Genomic DNA, 17,361 nt, shown 5'->3' on the forward strand with positions numbered 1-17,361 from the left:
AGATGGGAATGGAACACCAGTCCATCGCTGGGCAGAGCAACACAGATGCAGAGACGCACATATGCATTGACACCAGGACCAATTTTCCCAGAAGCCAATTAACTTATGTTTTAGGATTGTGGGAGGAAGCCCATGTAAACATGGGGAGAACATACAAGCTCCATGCAGACAGCAGCCCAGGAACTGAACCTAGGGCCCCAGCATTGTGAAGCAGCAATACTAAACACTGTACTATGGTGCTGGGATAGGCTCTGTCTCCCCGTGACTCTAAATTGGGAGAAGCAGTTAGAAAATGGATGGTGTGTTCTCGTCTTTGCACGCTTAATTGGGAGTACAGTAGATGTTTGGATGCTGCACATTAGTGGTGGTGGAGGGGAGTCCCCATTACCTGTAAAGCGCTTTGAGTGGAGTGTCCAGAAAAGCGCTATATAAGTGTAAGCAATTATTAATTATTATTATTATACAGTTACTCCCCCTGGTGGTTAAAACGACGAGAAAATTGTGCGCAAAAATGCACATTTTATTTTGACTGGAGCGTCCCTCGGCTTGAGACGAGAATAATACTTCTCAGTACGTCTTTATTCTCTTTAAATTGTGGTACATCCTCCGGTTTTAGTCTCTTATCTGCCTTCGCCAGAGAATTGTATGTTAGAGATTTTTGTGGACGCAGTCTGGAACGCCCGGAACATCTCTAAGGTTAATATGACAGCTATTATATGGAAGACGCCTTCCGCACAACACGGCTTGCAGCAAAACAAAATAAAAAAATACGATTAACTGAAGAATACAGCTCCAAGGTCTTGGGTTCAATTCCAGTCTGGGTGCCGTCTGTGTGGAGTCTATGTTCTCTGTGGTGACGCGGTTTTTCACCAACTTGTGCTTTCGTCAACATAACACAATCCGAATACGTTTTCTGTTGACTTATTCTCGTCTCTACCTTGTGTCTTCTCGCATGCGTGTATGTACCCTGCGATGGACTGGTGTCCTGTCCCCAGTGTATCCTGCCCTGCGCCCACTCCGGTATCGGACTAAGCGAGTATTGGAAATGGACGGTTACACGGGTAGTTAGCTTCCGCTTCACAAGTACTTTGGAAGTAAAACATCCCACCAGTGACGTAAACACTCCAGGTGCGTCTCTTCCTTGATGTGCAGGCGGGCCAGGTGAGGGCGTTCCTTCGGTCAAAACCGCTGAAAGAGCAGCGTGTAGACCTCTTTTGAGGTCGGACTGCCGCCCTAGACGAATCTGTTGAAACGCGAAGGCTTTTCCATTTAGTTTTCGGATTGAACGCGGTTCGCCCTGCCTCAGGAATAACAAGAATGTTTTCAGTATGATTTTGGACTTTTCGATGAAGATGCATTAACCCGCCTGGTAGTTTCTAAAGTGCCCTTACATTTTCTTATGTACTTTTAATTGATGATCGTTTTTAAGTTGGGTACGTCCTGCCTGTATTAAATACTGGCATTTCTTGTGTAAGATACTGGGACAAGACCAGAGTTACCGGAACTCCTGTGCGTTTAATGCAACTTGCGAGCTCATGAAAGCTGTTTGTTTCTCAGCAGGGAGGAAGCACAGTACAGGAAAAAGCAGGCTAACCCTGTCATTAACGTAAACAGCAGAGGGGAAAAAAAGGCGCTCCAAGTCTTTTGTTCCATTACTGGAATCCGGTCTCCAGCAACAAGGATGAGTAGAAAAATGGACGTGGATGAAGTTTAAAATTGGAATAATCCAGCCCACTCATCTATCAGATCGACGCGCTTTAACTTTTTCGAGGAGACGTCAGACTTGCGTTTGAACAAATTAGGGTTTCAAAGTTTTGTTTGTTTTTAGTAGTTTTTTCCCCCACTAACGGTAAGTGTCCGGGTCTCTTCTTTTCAGTTTATCGCATCTGAATTTACACTAAGTGGCTACAACGCAAAAATGTTCAAGCATGCCGGTCGGGTTGTTTAGCTTCTTGATGTGCTTGGGATCTGATCCGCAAGATCAGTTTGAGACCGGTAGTGTAGTGGCACTTAAAAACTTCCCCAATTTCGCCTGTGCGGTGTTTTCCTGTAACTTTTGTTGTTGTGATTTTTAGGCGTCTTCCTGTTTTAAACGTGGGAGTTTTTTTTTTTATCCTTTCAACAGTGTATACTATTTTACCCACGAGTACTTCTCAGGGATCGAGATCATTTTTAGTACTTTAACGTTTTACTAACATTGTCGAAGAAGACGAAAAGATGTGTGTGTATATATATAACAAAGATAAGATAGATTTATATAACAAAGTCTCAAGTGAAAGCAAAACTTCCCACCCCTGGGCAGAAACAATTATCTTATGTTGATAAAATATAAAATTTCCGTTGAAGCCATAAACTATGTATTTCAAAGTTCATATCTCTAATAATAAGAACCTAGAATTTAATATATATCTTATCTTCGTGTATAAAAAAATATTTTAAACGAGAACAAGTAATACAGGGAAAACAGCAAGTGAATCTATATTTCTGTCCGATAACCACGTTGTTGTATTTCTCAGAAGACATTTCGAATGATAATATACGTTTCTGTTTTTACCATCAGAGTTTTCTAAAGGTAAAACAGAAGGCTGAACGATGTTAATCAATTTCTGTTAGAAAAGTGATATGTTCGAGCATATGCTCGGAAGTAAAAAAAATGGTTTAAGTACAATGCGCGGCCTTCAAAAAACAATTATGGTTACATTATGGGGGTGTAGTTAAACATCAAATGAATGTTGACCTTGTCAAATATATTCCTTCGCACATTTTTGAACAGTCAACCTAAAGCAGTGGTCTCCTTCTCTTCGTCCTAGAGAGCCACAGGCCTTCAGGACTGGTTGATATCTCTAAGCAATAGCTACTGTATGCATCCGCTGAGCTTTGACCGATGAAAACCAGTTCCTGCCTTTTTTAAGTAGCTGAGCAGTGAGCCTGCTCCTCCCGTTCTGTGGCTTCGAGCCAACTGGTGAAACCGGTCGGAGTTGTACACAAATCACCGCGCTGTACCAACAAACTACCTTGTTTGTTGAATTTCGATACGCAGTCGCCCGCGGAACCATGGCCGCCGAAGAAGATAACCCGTTTAACGGGGAGGGCGAGGCGGAGGAGACGGTGGAGGAGACCTCCGAGGGGTGTGGCTGGTGCGAGAGGCTGCAGCGCTCTGTGGCCAAATGGATGCTTCCGGAGCACGCCAGGGACATCTACCTGGAAAGAGCCAACTGCTGCCCCCCTCCCATCTTCATCATACTGATCAGTATCGGCGAGGTGGGTCCTGTTGACTACGTTCCAGCTAATTGCCTGTTGGGCTTTAAGGGACTTGTGGAAACCCATTAAAAATACTTCTTCGTTGCGACGTTTACAGACCTTCTAAGAATTATCGTTGGTCATATCTGAAATCTTTTCTGTCAAACTTCACAGGCCTTAAGTGGTCTTTATATCAGTGTACCCAGAGCAAATGGAAAAGTACCTTAACTATACTCTATTATTTTTAGGTACCTTGTTTGTCCTGGATTCTAAATATTCATTAACAGCACAGTGTTCAATATCTCCAGTATTGAAGAGCTGATCCTTCAGGTTTTCCAGATGGAGCTCGGATTTGGTTCTGGCCTCTGGTGTTATGAATTCTCTTTTATGAATGAGTTTCTATACATCCTGGCATTTTGTTTCCCTTTTTAATAATTTCTCTACATTATTGTGTGGAAAACTGCATTGCGTCTACATAGATCTCCTAATCCTTGTCGTCATTACCAATTCAAAGGCTTTTACTTTCTGAACAGCATCCAAGTCTTGAATTCCTTGCTTTTGAAACTCTGGAACACATTCTTGGAGTTCTTTAGCTCCATGATTGACAATATCCTCCATCACATTCTCTCTACAATGCACGGTACTCCATAGTAATCCACTTCCTCTCTGCAGGTCTAGTTTTGCTGGTTCCCCTCTCTTTAACCTCTCTCTACTTGACACTGCAGGTGTAAATTAATTAGTAGTGTGTATGAAATCCACCTCCTGCCTATTAGATCCCATTCCCACTGTTGCATTTCAGTCCTGTTTTTCTCCTCTCTGCCCTGTTTTCCTCAACATAATAACCTCTTTGAACCCCCTCCACTCTGGTTTCAGACAAATATACAGCACGGAAACTGACCTGGTTAAAGTCACTAACAATCTTCTTATGGCTTCTGATTCTGGTTCTATTTCTCTTCTTATTCTTCTTGACCTCAGTGTTGCTTTTGACACTGACAGCCACTATCTTACTTTCTTGTCTTCCGACTGTGTTTGGAGTTTCTGATCCAGCTCTTAAACGGTTCAGATCTTACCTCACTGATTGCAGTTACTTTATCTGTCTTGGCAGTTTTAGCTCTGAAAGTGGGCTCGTTAAGTCTGGTGTTCCTCAGGGCTCCATACTGGGCCCCCTGTTATTCAGCATTTACATGCTTCCACTTGGTCAGATTTTAAGAAAACAAGGTCTAAATGATCATTTCTATGCTGGTGATACTCAAATCTACGCCCATACTAAACCTGACAGTGTAGTGGCTGTGTCTGCTCTCTCTAATTGTATCTTTAACATAAAAACATGGATGACTCACAATTTCCTTCATTTAATTTGTGACTGAAGCCCTGCTTCTCAGAATCCCCCCCCCCCCAGGTATGTAAAGCCAATCCAGTAACTATATCTGTGGGTGGTTCTTTACTTGAGTTTCAATCTAAATTGAAGAACTTGGGGGGTAGTATTTGACCCAGGCTTGATGTTTAGCCCACATGTGCAACATATCGTAAAAACATCATTCTTCCACCTCAGAAATATTGCCAGACTATATCCTATGTTGTTAACTGTTGCTGAAAAGCTGGTCAACACTTTTTCTCTCAGATTGATTTCTGTAATGACCAAATTGCTGGGGTATCTAAATCAATACTGAGCAAAGTTCAGTATGTCTAGAATTCGTCAGCCAGAATCCTGACCAGGTCTAGCGCAAGTGATCACTCCTGAGTCTTTGCAATGGCTTTCTGTCAGGTTTTGTGTCAATTTAAAAATCCTCATGCTCACCTCAGTCCCTGTCTGAGCTACTATCGTTTTACTCCCCACCTCCCATCCTTCGCTCTTCTAATTCTCCTATCTGTCACCAGGCCCGTCTGTGTGTGACAGGGCCTTCTCCTGTTATACCCCAAAGCTCTGGAACTCTGCCCCTAAGGATATCAGTTAGTCACCTTTTCTAAACTCTTTGAAACTAGACTCAAAACCTTCTTCTTAAGAATGGCTTTTATTTAACTGATTCTCTGTCTGCCCTTTTGCTTTCATACTGTATTCGAAACCTTCACGGTAACTGTTAAATTCTGCTACCTTGTCCCACTCTGTATCTTTTTTTTCTTTAAAGCTCTTTGAGAAGCCACTTTTAAAGGTGCTAAATTTAAAAATAATGTTAAGGATTATTATAAACTGATCTCCCCCCTCTGCGTTTCACATGACCCTTTACTCCTCGGCTGCGTTGGTTTGCTCTTCCATGCCTGCTCCTTCTGTGCAAACCTCAGGCCCGTGGTTCAGTCAGACCTGAGATGCTCTCTCTGCCTGTCTTCACAGTTGGCCGTCTTCATCTACTATGCTGTGTGGAAGCCCCAGAAGCAGTGGATCACTCTGGACAAGGGCATCCTGAACAGCCCCCTGACGTACCGTCCTGATAAGAGAGAAGAGGCCTGGCGCTTCATCTCATACATGTTTGTGCATGCTGGGTAGGGTCGGCAGTGCCCGTCGTGTCTTTGTCTTCTCCTGTGTCACAGCAGCAGGGCCGGATTTTGGTGTTCATAGGCCCTAGGGACATTGGGTAAATGCCAACTGAATAACGTCGATTTGACATGATACACTATTCTCGTGTCGAGAGACCATCGCTTCTATACTTCTAGTTTCTAGAACAGCTGCTAGATAGTGTATGATTATTGGTTTGGAGCACCTAGAGCCGATCACAAGCATGTTATTTCAGTTCATTTGCGTAAGTTTCCCTCCTTCAAAGGCCCTAGGCACTGTGCCTAATGGGAAATCCGGCACTGAACAGCAGGTACATGCACAGGAGATATTGCATATTGGTTAATATTGTAGCCTCACAGTGCTGGGGCCCTGGATATAATCCAGATCTGGGGTGCTACAGTATCTACGTGGAGTTTGTTTCCTCTATTTACATGGGTTTCCTCCCATAGTCCAAAGACATACTGCTAGGTTTATTTGGCTTCTGACAAAACTGACCCTGGTGTGACTGTGTGTGTGTGTTTGTGTCTGTGTGTGCCCTGTAATGGACTGGCGTCCTGTCCAGGGTGTACTCTGCCTTGTGCCTGTTCATTGCTGAGATAGGCTGTGGGTCCCTAATTCTAGCGACCTTGCATTGGGGGGGGGAAAAAGCTATGAAAATATCTATGGATATTGTTTGCCTCTTTGTACTGGAGCGCAGAGCCCAGACTACATTCTGTTGGTATCGTCTGTTGTCAAACCAGCACTTTACACAGTCAGATTTTACAAGTTAGTATCTTTAATTTAAAAGGAAAGTGTTGTTAGCAACAGCATGTAGCATAAATAACATATCCAGATCATTATGCTGCAATAAGTTATTTATAACAGATGTGATGGATTGGTATTATCGAAGCTGCCTCAGGTTAATTTGGTTATGTAGCTTACTCGATTTCCCAGACACAGAGTATATTATTGAATGAAAATGCCCAACTCTGGCGAATATAAATTATGGTATCATACATGATCAACTTTTGTGAATTTGTAGAGGCTGCAAGAGAATCACATTGTGAATTCTTTTAATTGGAACACATATGGCCTTTTTTATATAAAAAGGTCTCAAGTGGGGACAGTTTCTTGTGCCTTAGTTTAATTTTCATTGTCTTGCACCTTGTTCAAAGGTGACATGCGGGAGTTATGTTGTACGAAGATAAGCAGTGTAACCAGTAACGGTGCATATGAGCTTAACTAGTGAGGGATAATAGAAGTAGGCATTCTGCATTTACTTCATGTTTGCAAAAAATGGTGTACAGTTTTGGCAAGAGACTCAGACTTGTCCTGGTTTTCTGCGAGCTAATGGCCTTTTGTGTGCCAGTGAGGTGGGGTGCTTGTTCATTAGCCGATAATACAGATTGTGTTTGTCCTGCAAAGAGCCACACCAGGACTAGCCCAGGCTAACCAGTACGCCGCCTGGGAGACTTCATGACAAAGAAATCGAACGTGGTGTCCAGAGAAGGCAGGAAGCATTGTTTTCCTTTCCGCAGCGACTTTGCTCTCGGAATGCAGGGACAGTACGTCTTTCCTGTTGCGTGTGGTGCCACAGGGCTGGTTTCTGGGGCAGGGTGGGAGAAAGATGGATAAAGTGCTGCTCCCGGTGTCCCCAAAGTGAGCTCGCTCGCTCGAAACAACAGCACATCCTGGTATGAGAGGAAGGGCGCTCTCTCTGCAGGCTTTCTTATTTTAATCCTCCAGAATGGAGCCCCACGTGACAGCAACAAACCTATACACGCAGGATAGTGGTACTATAAAGGACAAGTAGTGGTTATTGGTAATTTCAATTGAAGGTATTGATCTAATTTGCCCTTTAAAGTGCACTACAGGTCTAAGAGATGGAAAACACCCCTTTTCTTCAAATATTTCCATCTGTTTGAAGATCTTTGACTTCAAATGGAAGTCCCCTTCTGCCACAAGACTGGGCAATAAAGAACAGGCAGTTCTGAACTTGCATTTTGAAAAGTTTGGTTTTGGAAACCAAATAGGCACGTATACTAATTTATATTTCGGTAATTGCAGCCTCCTATACTATTCATATCTTAGCTCACATGAGCTCATTTTGTCATATAAGTAGACTATATGTTGCAATAAAAGGAATATGTGTCATTCATGGATTAAAGAGACTGTAGAAGCAGACAACCATTTAATGGAATAAATAGCAGAAGTTATTTTAGACAGCGCTTCACGGCCGTAAGTAGTTCCCATGTATTTTTAACTAGCTTATGGGAGTTGCACATTTGCTGTGGCTGAGTTGTCGGAACCCGGGACACGCCTTTGTAAACTCCTGGTGTTGAATGGCAGTGTGCCGATCGCTGGCCCCACAGTGTGGTTTCCTCATTGCAGGGTGGAGCACATCTTGGGCAACCTGATCCTGCAGCTGCTGCTGGGGATCCCGCTGGAGCTGGTGCACAAGGGGATCGAAGTGGGAACCGTCTACCTGTCCGGAGTCCTTGCAGGTCAGGACCCCCTGCCCCGGGCTTGGAAACAAAAAAAAAACAAAAACAAACAAAAGTCATGCACAGAGCAACTCCCCCCGAGTGAGGATGACCGCACCAGATGTTCCGCCTCTCGCGAGGCAGTGAAATACCGCTCCAATCACTTGACACACGATTAAGCCGGGAAGAAAGATAGCACCTCAAAAACGAATGCATAAAAAATGTCTAACAGTGGTAAAGCTCATTTTATTTTCATTCAAGACAGTGGAGTCTTAGTTTCTCTCCTCTTCTGAGTTTACAGTATCTAGAGTGACTCAAATTTGCAATAAAATCAGCAGAGGTATCGGGTTTGTAGCATTTTTATGACTCCATCATTATATGACCCTACAGACTGTGAAAAGTTCAACATATACTATGTTTTAAAATTATGCCAAAATTTAGCTGGGGGTGGGGGACTAGAGTGGGTTCACAGTGAAAGAAAGGCCTCAGTTAGTTGGTTGGAAGCAGTTTTTTTTACCACACTGGAGAAGGAGGAGGTGTGGCGACTTGGTCAGAGTAATGAGACACGAACAGCTGGCCGCAGTTCGAACCGGGATCCAGCTGTAACTACAGCACTGCTTCCTCTAACTGGATCTCTAGAGCAAACCCCCGACCCCCTGAAAAGTATTAAATTCGCCTCAGTGGTTTGGTAATTTGCCCTGAGGCTTTGAGAGGTGGGTTAACTTCCTGCTCTCAGGTTGATCCTAAATTTCTCGTTTTTAAACTTTTCTCATTTTTGTGTGTATGTGTGAAGTGTTTTGTAGCGCGTGCCTCAGTGGATGTAAGTACTGGAAACCTGCAGCATCTGCAGACGGGTTTTCTGGTGATTTATCAAGTGTATGATCTCTGAAGCCAAATTTAATTTTCAGTGGTGGGTCTTTAATTAAACATCCAAAGTTGAAGCAAAGCTGATCCTATGAATTAATCTGTTTCTTAGGAGAAAGCTCCCAAGAGCAGCAGAGTCAGCCCAGGAAAGTCTTTAAACCTGCCTTGGGTGGGTTTTCTCTAGTACGTTAAAGAATCCCTTTTTCTATGATGGCGTGCTTTGAAAGTGAGTCACAAAGTGATAATCATCTTCAGAAAGTGATCACAGGCTGGTGCCTGTGACCCTCTGGCCCTCTTTTTCTACACTGTACACAGAGGGACTAAGACTGTGCCTAAGACTGCTGACCATTCTCGCCCTGATTTCTGTTTGTTTCTATATCCAAATAATATATTATATTGTCGTGTGAGGATTTCCGAAGTTTGGATTAGTGTAAATATGGGTGCCCTTTATATCATTATATCATGCACTGTTTGTGTAGTATTGAATCGGATTGTTATTGGTAACATCAGGGCAAATTTGTGTCCCTTGGCAAATAAACTTGGATATTGAATTATCTTCCTCTCCCCCCCTTTCCTCAGGCTCACTGGCCAGCTCCATTTTCGACCCCCTGCACGCTCTGGTCGGTGCATCAGGAGGTGTGTACGCACTCATCGGGGGGTATTTCATGAACGCCATGGTGGTAAGTGTATTTCTGAACGTCCAGGTGCAGTACTGGAAGAAAGAGACTACTCCCGTCAAGATGCGCTCGGTCTTGTGCCCTCTGGTCCTGGTATTGACAGGTCCAGATGTGATTCCAGTCCAGGCTATCACACTGTCCAGCTGTGGAGCAAATCCTGCCCCCTTGATGGTGCACATTTGGGTTGGGCGAGTTTAAAATGGATCCAGGATTTGACACATAGCACCGATCCATGAGCCTTGATGAAAGCCTCTGTGTGAGTTTTTCTCTCCCGTGTGGCGTTAGTCTGCAAATTGACAAAAGGCTCTGATAGGTCAGCCTGATCCGTATGCTCCTGAAGTGTCTCATAAAATAATTTAAGATTACCGAATGACTGTTTTTCCCAGCCTGCAATTTTTCTGTTCACGTTAGACTATAGAAAAAGTTAGTTCAAGTGGGTGTCAGCTTGCGTAGGCTGCAAAGGAACAAGTAAAGGTTTATTCCATGCTGAAAAGAGAAGCAAACGAACACAAGGTTTTAGCTGTGGAGCCTTGCCACCTGAAGACGGGGCACAGGGCACAGGGCACAGGGCACAAGGAGACACTGCAGTCCCCCTTACACACACAGTAACAAGTTAGAGACATTACTTAACCTAACAAGCGTGCCTTTAATCAATGAGGTGTGAGGCAGCCGGCCCATGTGAAAATGGGGAGAACATAATCTTAATGGTTAATCTTTATAATAATATTTTCTGGGAAATGCACAGCTATGCAGTTGAGGTTTAGGAAGAAAAAACAATAGACTAATGAAAATGACCCAATTAATATACTGTATGAGGAAGGTTTTACATGTCTGTTTATCTTGTATGTTCTTGTGTAAAGAATGTGACTGTATATCACAAGGACTGCTTTGTGAGCTTAAACTTTGTCTGCTTCAATTCCTCAACAAACACATTAATGCATGCATTCCCCCAGAAGCATTGCTTTGATTGTATGATAATGCACAATTTGTCAAACGGTCATGTAAGATCACAGGATGAGTTTCTTCTCCATCATCCTGTTGTCCGCGCACTTATTTTTAAAATTATATTAGCACAGATTCATGAATCAGTGTACATCTATAATGAGAGGTTTAACTACCGTTTGCAGTGTATTGATTTTTGTTTGCCGTTGTTTGGCTGGGGTGTAACATGAGCTAAGGTTAGGCAGGATCTTGAGCTGCTGAAATCTCATGAGACTGGAGTGCGGCGACACTGCTGGTTCATATGGCTTTATGATTGTTTTTAAGCAATAAACAGCGAACACCCATGCCTTTTAATCTGCACAGTGTGAACACAGCAGTTGTCTTAAGAGCAATGTGCATTATATGTGTGGACTACCTCACTTAGGACCAGAATGTAAGAAGTGTCAATGAAAATGAATTCTTTGCTTTGATTCTGGCCTTTCTTACGTTCTTGCTAATAAATGTGAATCTTTTCTCTCTTTCTGCTTCAGAATTTCAAAGAGATGATTCCATTACTGGGTGCATTCCGAATAGTAGCAATTTTACTAATAGGTAAGCTTACATTATTTCTTTCTTTATATAGAGCAATAATCTCCGTTTTCCATTCGGCTTTTATTAGGACTGCTGTTTTGAATTTGGCAATAAATCCCTGCAGTCTTTGTAAGTATCCGTGAGCTGGAAGAATTCTTGTGAAAAAGGAATAATTCACACAGGGAAAAATTAGTTTACACTTAATTCATTTATTATTCAAATTGGTTGCCAGTTAATATCCATAAACATTAATTCTTCTATTCTTAAGACAGAAACATTGAACTAATGAGAAGCCATTTATTTTTTATTTTGATGCATTATTATAAAGGTATCCTTCCCACAAGTAGAATAGGTCATGAGGTTTTCTCAGAATTGCACAGTTCTAATGGCGCCCAGTGTATACTCTCGGGCCATGGGTTTCAACCAGTGTCTTAGGCATACCTCCCCGAGATGCAGACCATACAAACGCTAGATCTGCTGTGGCATATGGCCGAGGCTCTGAGGAAGGGGGTCGAGTGATTTTACTATAATAGGGTCCTTATGAGCCCTGTTGCACTCTCGCCCTCTGTAGAACACGGAAATCCTTGTGGTGCTCGATCTCGGCATGGCACCACTGTAGTCCCTTGCTTCCAGGCTCCCTCTCCAGGTGTGCTATAAGACTGGGGGGCTCACTCTCAGTCCCTCCATAAAGGAACTTGCTCGGAGTCCAGGCTGAGCTCCATGGTGCACGCCTGGGAGGTGTCACTAGGCGAGCACTGTCAGGGGTTCGGTCAGGGAGCTCGGAGCAGAAACGGAGACCCCTTCGACTTCCCAGCTGCCTGCCAGCTCTCCTGTAAGGTGCTGTGGGGATCGCTGGGTGAGAGACTCCCATGGGGGGGAGGGGGTAGCTCAGTCCCCCCCAAAAATGAAAGAAATACTGGTCTCCCAACCAGGGGTGCTTGAATGCACTTGATAATGCAGCAGTCCGGTTTTAGTTTGCCTTCCAGGGGATTCTCATGAAGTCTGTGTTGATTTGGGAAGATTTCTCGTCCTGATAACCATCATCTGCAGAACGAAAACCCTTTGGCAGCAAAGAGTTTTTTTTCTCCTGGTCTAAGACCATTACACGTTTGCATGATTTTGCTTCCACAGCATGTACTGTGCAGCTGAATTGTCAGCTTTATAATATAATGAATACCATATTATCTCCTTAAAATTGAGAATTCTCTGTCTGACACTACAAGCAGAAACTGACCAGTCAGCCTTAAGATCTAGATCTAGAAAGGCGAATGTGTTGTTGTAAATGTTCAGCTAGAATTACTGATCCTACGGTACATAGAAATAATTGTGCTAACCTGAAGCAGTGAAACCAGCCTGTCTGAACACTGGGTTCTAGGAGAAAGTGTTTTACTTGTTGGCTCATGTTCTTGTAGTCGCAATCCATACTCATAAGTACGTTTTATCTGATAATCCACAGTTGTCAATGCAAATGTCAAATGGAGGACAATAGTTTTTTTCTGGTGTTTGATGATACATTTTCATTTCCAGTTGGGACGGATGTTGGATTTGCTCTTTACAGAAGGTTTATAAGTCACGAAGTCGGTTATGCAGTAAGTACACTCTTCTCTCACTGTTTTTTTGCTGCATTTAACTAGCAGCAAATTTAGTGTAATTTGAATAATCAAATTCTAGATAATGTACCATGAAGTAAAGGCATGAAAAAACTGATAATAAACAAATTAATGTTAAATGACACATCTATGTAGTATATACTGGTATGTATGTCCTTCAAAGGAGATAGGAGTTCCAGCAGACGGGTAGATGTTTTCTAAACTGTTCTCGGCTTTGAGCAGTTTCACTAAAAGGTTCATGGCGTGCAGTGTCTGTGCCTTGTGGGCTCAGGTGGTTAGAATGACAGCCATTACAAGAGCTCACTGAGAGAGAACCTTCTTCAGTCTGTCCCAGACTCCCCAGAGAAAGCTGTGAAGCTCAGTGCAGTCGTGCCGAAAGCATGTGGTTAAAGAGTCATGCAGGAATTGTTAATTCACTGCAGGTCTTGTGCTTGTTTGCTGGCGGCATGAATTCTGGAGGAGCATGTTTGTACGTGAAGCAACAAAACTCCACATAAATGCCTCCTAATTACTTTTAACCACAGCAACTTGGCTGGCTAGGTAGTTAGATCCTGCGTAATTGTTCAGTGTGTGAAATGCATGTCTGATCCTCCTACTGCATGGCAGAAACTAAGTAGGCCTTTGGGGATTTTGGTGTCTTATCTGTCTTTGGAAACTTTGCTGTATTCACGTTTTGGCAGTGGGGTTGCCTGTGAGGGATCTACTTTTTTTCTCCCCCCTCTTGAGATAAAATGTAAATTGTCCATTCCTTTCTTCTGCCTTCTCCCTCGAAATCTCTCTGGCTATTGCGCTGCATTGCGGAAAAGTGTATTTAAGTAACCGCCTAACTCTCAAACCATGCAAAGAGAAGCTTCCCTTTTCTGTCGCTCAGGGGAATGGAGAAATGTGTAGGAATAAAAACAGACTCATTGAACTCAAGGGTCTGGGCTCAAGCTTGTAGTTTATTTTAAATTTCAGTGCAGAACTTCAGAAACTCTTCTGCATTTTTTTTTCCCTCGACTTGGATCTTTAAACCTCTGCAGTTCTTAAAGTCAGTCCAGCTTGGCTGGAAAATGACTTTAGTGACTAATTGCACCTGACATCAATAAAAAGTAACTGAAAAAAGACAAAACAGTGAAAACCACATGTGCGCACGGTTACTGAAGTTTAAAGGAAATGCCTGAAGAGTACCTGAATAGAGGATAAAGTCCCCTTTATTTTTACTAGGAAGCTGTATGGAGTGCAAGAGCCTATTAAGTACTTTTTAGGCTGGATGAATGGAAGTCAGTCATTAATTTTCACACTGTTGTCTTTCAGGTCTCCTTTGTGGCTCATATAGCTGGGGGAATGGCAGGCATGACTGTGGGATTCGTGTTCTTCAGCAACTACAACCAGAAACTCCTCAAGGACCCCAAGTTCTGGGTGTGCATTGTGGGATACTTCGCCTTCATCCTCTTTGCCGTGATGTTCAACATTTTCTTATCCCCAGCCTGACGGGAGGCAGGGGGCGAGCTGGTGTTTCGTTCAAAAGTGGACTCGGGACAATCTTTTAAATTCTGATCGTTGAATCCCCCTACTGCCACTCGAATACGGCCGAGCGGACTGCTCGATGATGGATCGAGATCAGCGTTTTTCTGACCGGAAATTTAAGCACCACAACTTGACCTGTGATCTAAAAGAGAATAAAAAAATTATTTTTTACAGTACACAGTTTGGCTCAGTTTTTTTTTTTTCCTCTTGCAAGAATAATGGGCCGTTTCGGCCATGAGGTGTTGTTTGCAATTCTAGTTTTTAATGTTTTTTTTTCTAAAAATGTAATCTTTCAACCTCGCCAGACATTTGGCATTATGGATTAGTATAGATTGTCTTTGCAACCAGATAGAAACTTGCATTTCCCGAGAACCTCTGTAGACTTCTTGACCCACAGGCCACAGAACACTATTCCAGTATTCCACACTGATTCCATCGCTTAACACTGTTAGAATTGCCATTTAGAATTGTGTTTTTCCTTGTGCCCATACAAAGGTGTAATTTCTTAATTCAATTTGGATTCTTTTTCAAGGTCTCTAAGGAGCTTAAGCCCTCAGCCTCTTCCTAGTATCCAAGGTGGTGATGAAATGGGGTCGTAATTTAATTCTCATCCTGAGAGCGACCTTGAAGTCTAATATAATGTCTCCTTTCTGTACACAACAGCCGGGTGTGCTAATAAATGTCAGCCCCAGATGTGCAGAGCTGATTTATTCACACTGAGCGAGTGTTTGCTTCCAAACCAACTTGCAGTTCTTGCAGAGAGTTCAATTTGCAGAGAGTAAAATCATCACTGAACCATGGATCAAAGTTTCAAACATAATTGAAAAACTGCAGGAACTACAGGGTGTCTGTCCTGCCAGGATGATCCCATGTAGGGACTATTTAGCTGTCCAAGAGCACCTGAGGGACGTGTATGCTGTGCTTGAAAATGTAGCCACTAAAGGTGCAGAAATATAATTGTTCTGCCACACTTCACTGCTTTTTGAATTGCAATACCGATGGCATGCACTTTATATGGTGATGATTTTTTTTGGCACTTCCTTGAGCTTCATTTGTGATGTGATGTTATCCAGTCATGACCACTTTAAGTCCTGACTAATCAATTAGAGGCAATCCTACCATTGTATAATAAAGAAAGCAAAGATATTTTTTTCATAATGTGTATAGTGTGCCAAACTAGGTGATCAGGAGAACGTTAATTAGGGTTACACCTGGAATAACTCCTGCAGCTTTGCAATTCGAATCTGTAGATTTGATTAACCACAGCAATGACAAATGGATGCCCCGCAACTTTTTTTGTTTAAAGGCTTAGGTTTCATTTTGAATCCAGACAGTAGATGGCAGCAGCTACCAGCATTGTGAATAGCAGATTTTTCTTCCTCATCATCTGTAAATTGCTTCAGCAAATCACAATTTTTTTCAGGTCTCTGGCTGTTGGTGGTTCAGTGGTTACCTGTAAAACCAGCTAAACTGGGGCTCTCCGGGGTTTTGGTGGATTAGTCCTGTAGTAGTTTATTCATGTACTAAAAACGCCGGGTACTGTGTTCGCCATCCTGTTTTTTAATTTTCCAAACTTGACTGGTGGTTTTGGGCCTTACTGTTGTGTCTGCTGGAGTTCTCTTTGTTTTGAGGTTTGACTGGGGAGCTGTGCCAGCGTGTGGGCTGCAGAACCGCAGTCCGAAGGTGACTTCCACACCGAACAGCAGAGCAAAGGAACAAAAACGTTTTGGCTGTGTGGGGGACAGGGATGTGAGAGCAGGTGGAGTGGTCCTTCATGAAGGATTATTTTGAATTCAGATGTTCAAAAGTATTCTTAACATAAGCTCCCAGTAAGTTGAGAAAATTTATTTTAAATTAGGATCACACGTGGACTTGGCAACTCTTTATGATCGACGAATTTCTTTTTAAAATATTCCCATTTACAAATTTCATCCTTTTCCTGTGGACTTCATCTCCCAGATTTCCATTTCTTTGGACAGTTTCGCCTGTCATGTCCAGTTCTCTCATTCTTTATGCTTTCTTCTGATCCAACCCTTTACTTTAGATTCCTGTTTCCTTTCTCATTCTCCCTCACTCTGAAGGAAGAAGCTTCACAGCTGAAACTGGATAATTTGTTCTATTTTTCAGCATGGAATTTACCTCTAATTGGTCTCTTCACATTTCTGCAGTTGCTGTAACAGAGCATGTTACATGGGTGCAGGTGGTCCCCAGCTTAAAATTATTTTTGTTTATAAACAATGAATGATTTTCATTGACAGGTAACACTCAGTACAAGACCAAAGGGACGCAATGCTCTTTATGGGCACAGCTGAAGTGCTTCAGAAATATTTGTGAGCAACTCTCTTCTGTTCATCTCCATTTTATAAACTTTTCTCTCCAAGCTTTAAAAGGGCATTGTGCATGTACCAGGAATCAATTAAAACAATTTTAGAAACACCTCAGCAATGAATCATGTTTTTTTAGTAGAGTTAGGATGCTTATTTATATCCGGTACCCCTGTGCAAAAGAATATGAGACTTTTGATTTTCTAAGTGATGTTTTTCCATTCTACCCCAATTTGTATTTGGGTTAAATGCTCTGGTTCTGAACAAATTTGGAAGATTCAAGTATTGGTGTAAAACCCTGTCAAAAGAAAGTGAAAATCCCCCAGTTTACTGGGTTGTCCTGTTGTAGTTCTGCCTGCGAGTGATTAAACTATGCCTCATGCATCATTGTCTGCCTCAGATTTTGTGTGATGCCTAAGGCCAAGCTACCATGTCTGGTGGTTTGTGCCTGCCATCTTTTGTGCTTAGCATTTTGCCTCAATCGGTTGCAGTACATCTTACATTTACCTGTTGTAGCACAGCAGGCCACTACAGAATCCAAACCGTTTTGACTGTTAAATGCAATTTGGAATAGATACCTCTGACAGATGCCCAGTGCCAGACCTGAAATGGCAGCTGTGCTTATCCCTGGATGACATTTTGCTCCGGCAGCCCTTGCTTTTAATTAGCTGA

At 42.7% G+C, this 17,361-nt stretch overlaps 1 protein-coding gene across 2 annotated transcripts; it reads left to right on the forward strand.

The window, feature by feature from the left end:
• The first annotated feature begins 1,167 nt into the window (after positions 1 to 1,167).
• rhbdl2 (rhomboid, veinlet-like 2 (Drosophila)) lies at positions 1,168 to 15,058 on the forward strand. 2 transcript variants are annotated; one of them, XM_088603128.1, is made up of 9 exons: positions 1,168 to 1,433; positions 1,558 to 1,849; positions 3,041 to 3,261; positions 5,570 to 5,718; positions 8,102 to 8,214; positions 9,637 to 9,737; positions 11,207 to 11,267; positions 12,774 to 12,835; positions 14,153 to 15,058. In XM_088603128.1, the coding sequence occupies exons 3-9, from the start codon at positions 3,055 to 3,057 to the stop codon at positions 14,327 to 14,329; spliced, it is 870 nt and encodes a 289-aa protein (XP_088459254.1). In that variant the 5' UTR covers positions 1,168 to 1,433; positions 1,558 to 1,849; positions 3,041 to 3,054; the 3' UTR covers positions 14,330 to 15,058. The 2 variants fall into 2 exon arrangements, with proteins under 2 accessions (XP_088459254.1, XP_088459256.1); XM_088603130.1 differs by having other exon boundaries at positions 1,561 to 1,849.
• Positions 15,059 to 17,361: the final 2,303 nt, after the last annotated feature.

Source organism: Lepisosteus platostomus, chromosome 13 (genome assembly GCF_059453375.1).
Source record: "Lepisosteus platostomus isolate fLepPlt1 chromosome 13, fLepPlt1.hap1, whole genome shotgun sequence".
Taxonomy (NCBI): Eukaryota; Metazoa; Chordata; class Actinopteri; order Semionotiformes; family Lepisosteidae; genus Lepisosteus; species Lepisosteus platostomus.

What these genes read in the sequence shown, in the direction of transcription:
- rhbdl2 (XM_088603128.1), top strand. Translation starts at nt 3,055, where the DNA reads ATGGCCGCCGAAGAAGATAACCCGTTTAACGGGGAGGGCGAGGCGGAG. An exon ending in TACATGTTTGTGCATGCTGG is followed by an intron (nt 5,719 to 8,101) that starts GTAGGGTCGGCA and finishes TCCTCATTGCAG; the next exon opens with GGTGGAGCACATCTTGGGCA. An exon ending in CCTGTCCGGAGTCCTTGCAG is followed by an intron (nt 8,215 to 9,636) that starts GTCAGGACCCCC and finishes CCCTTTCCTCAG; the next exon opens with GCTCACTGGCCAGCTCCATT.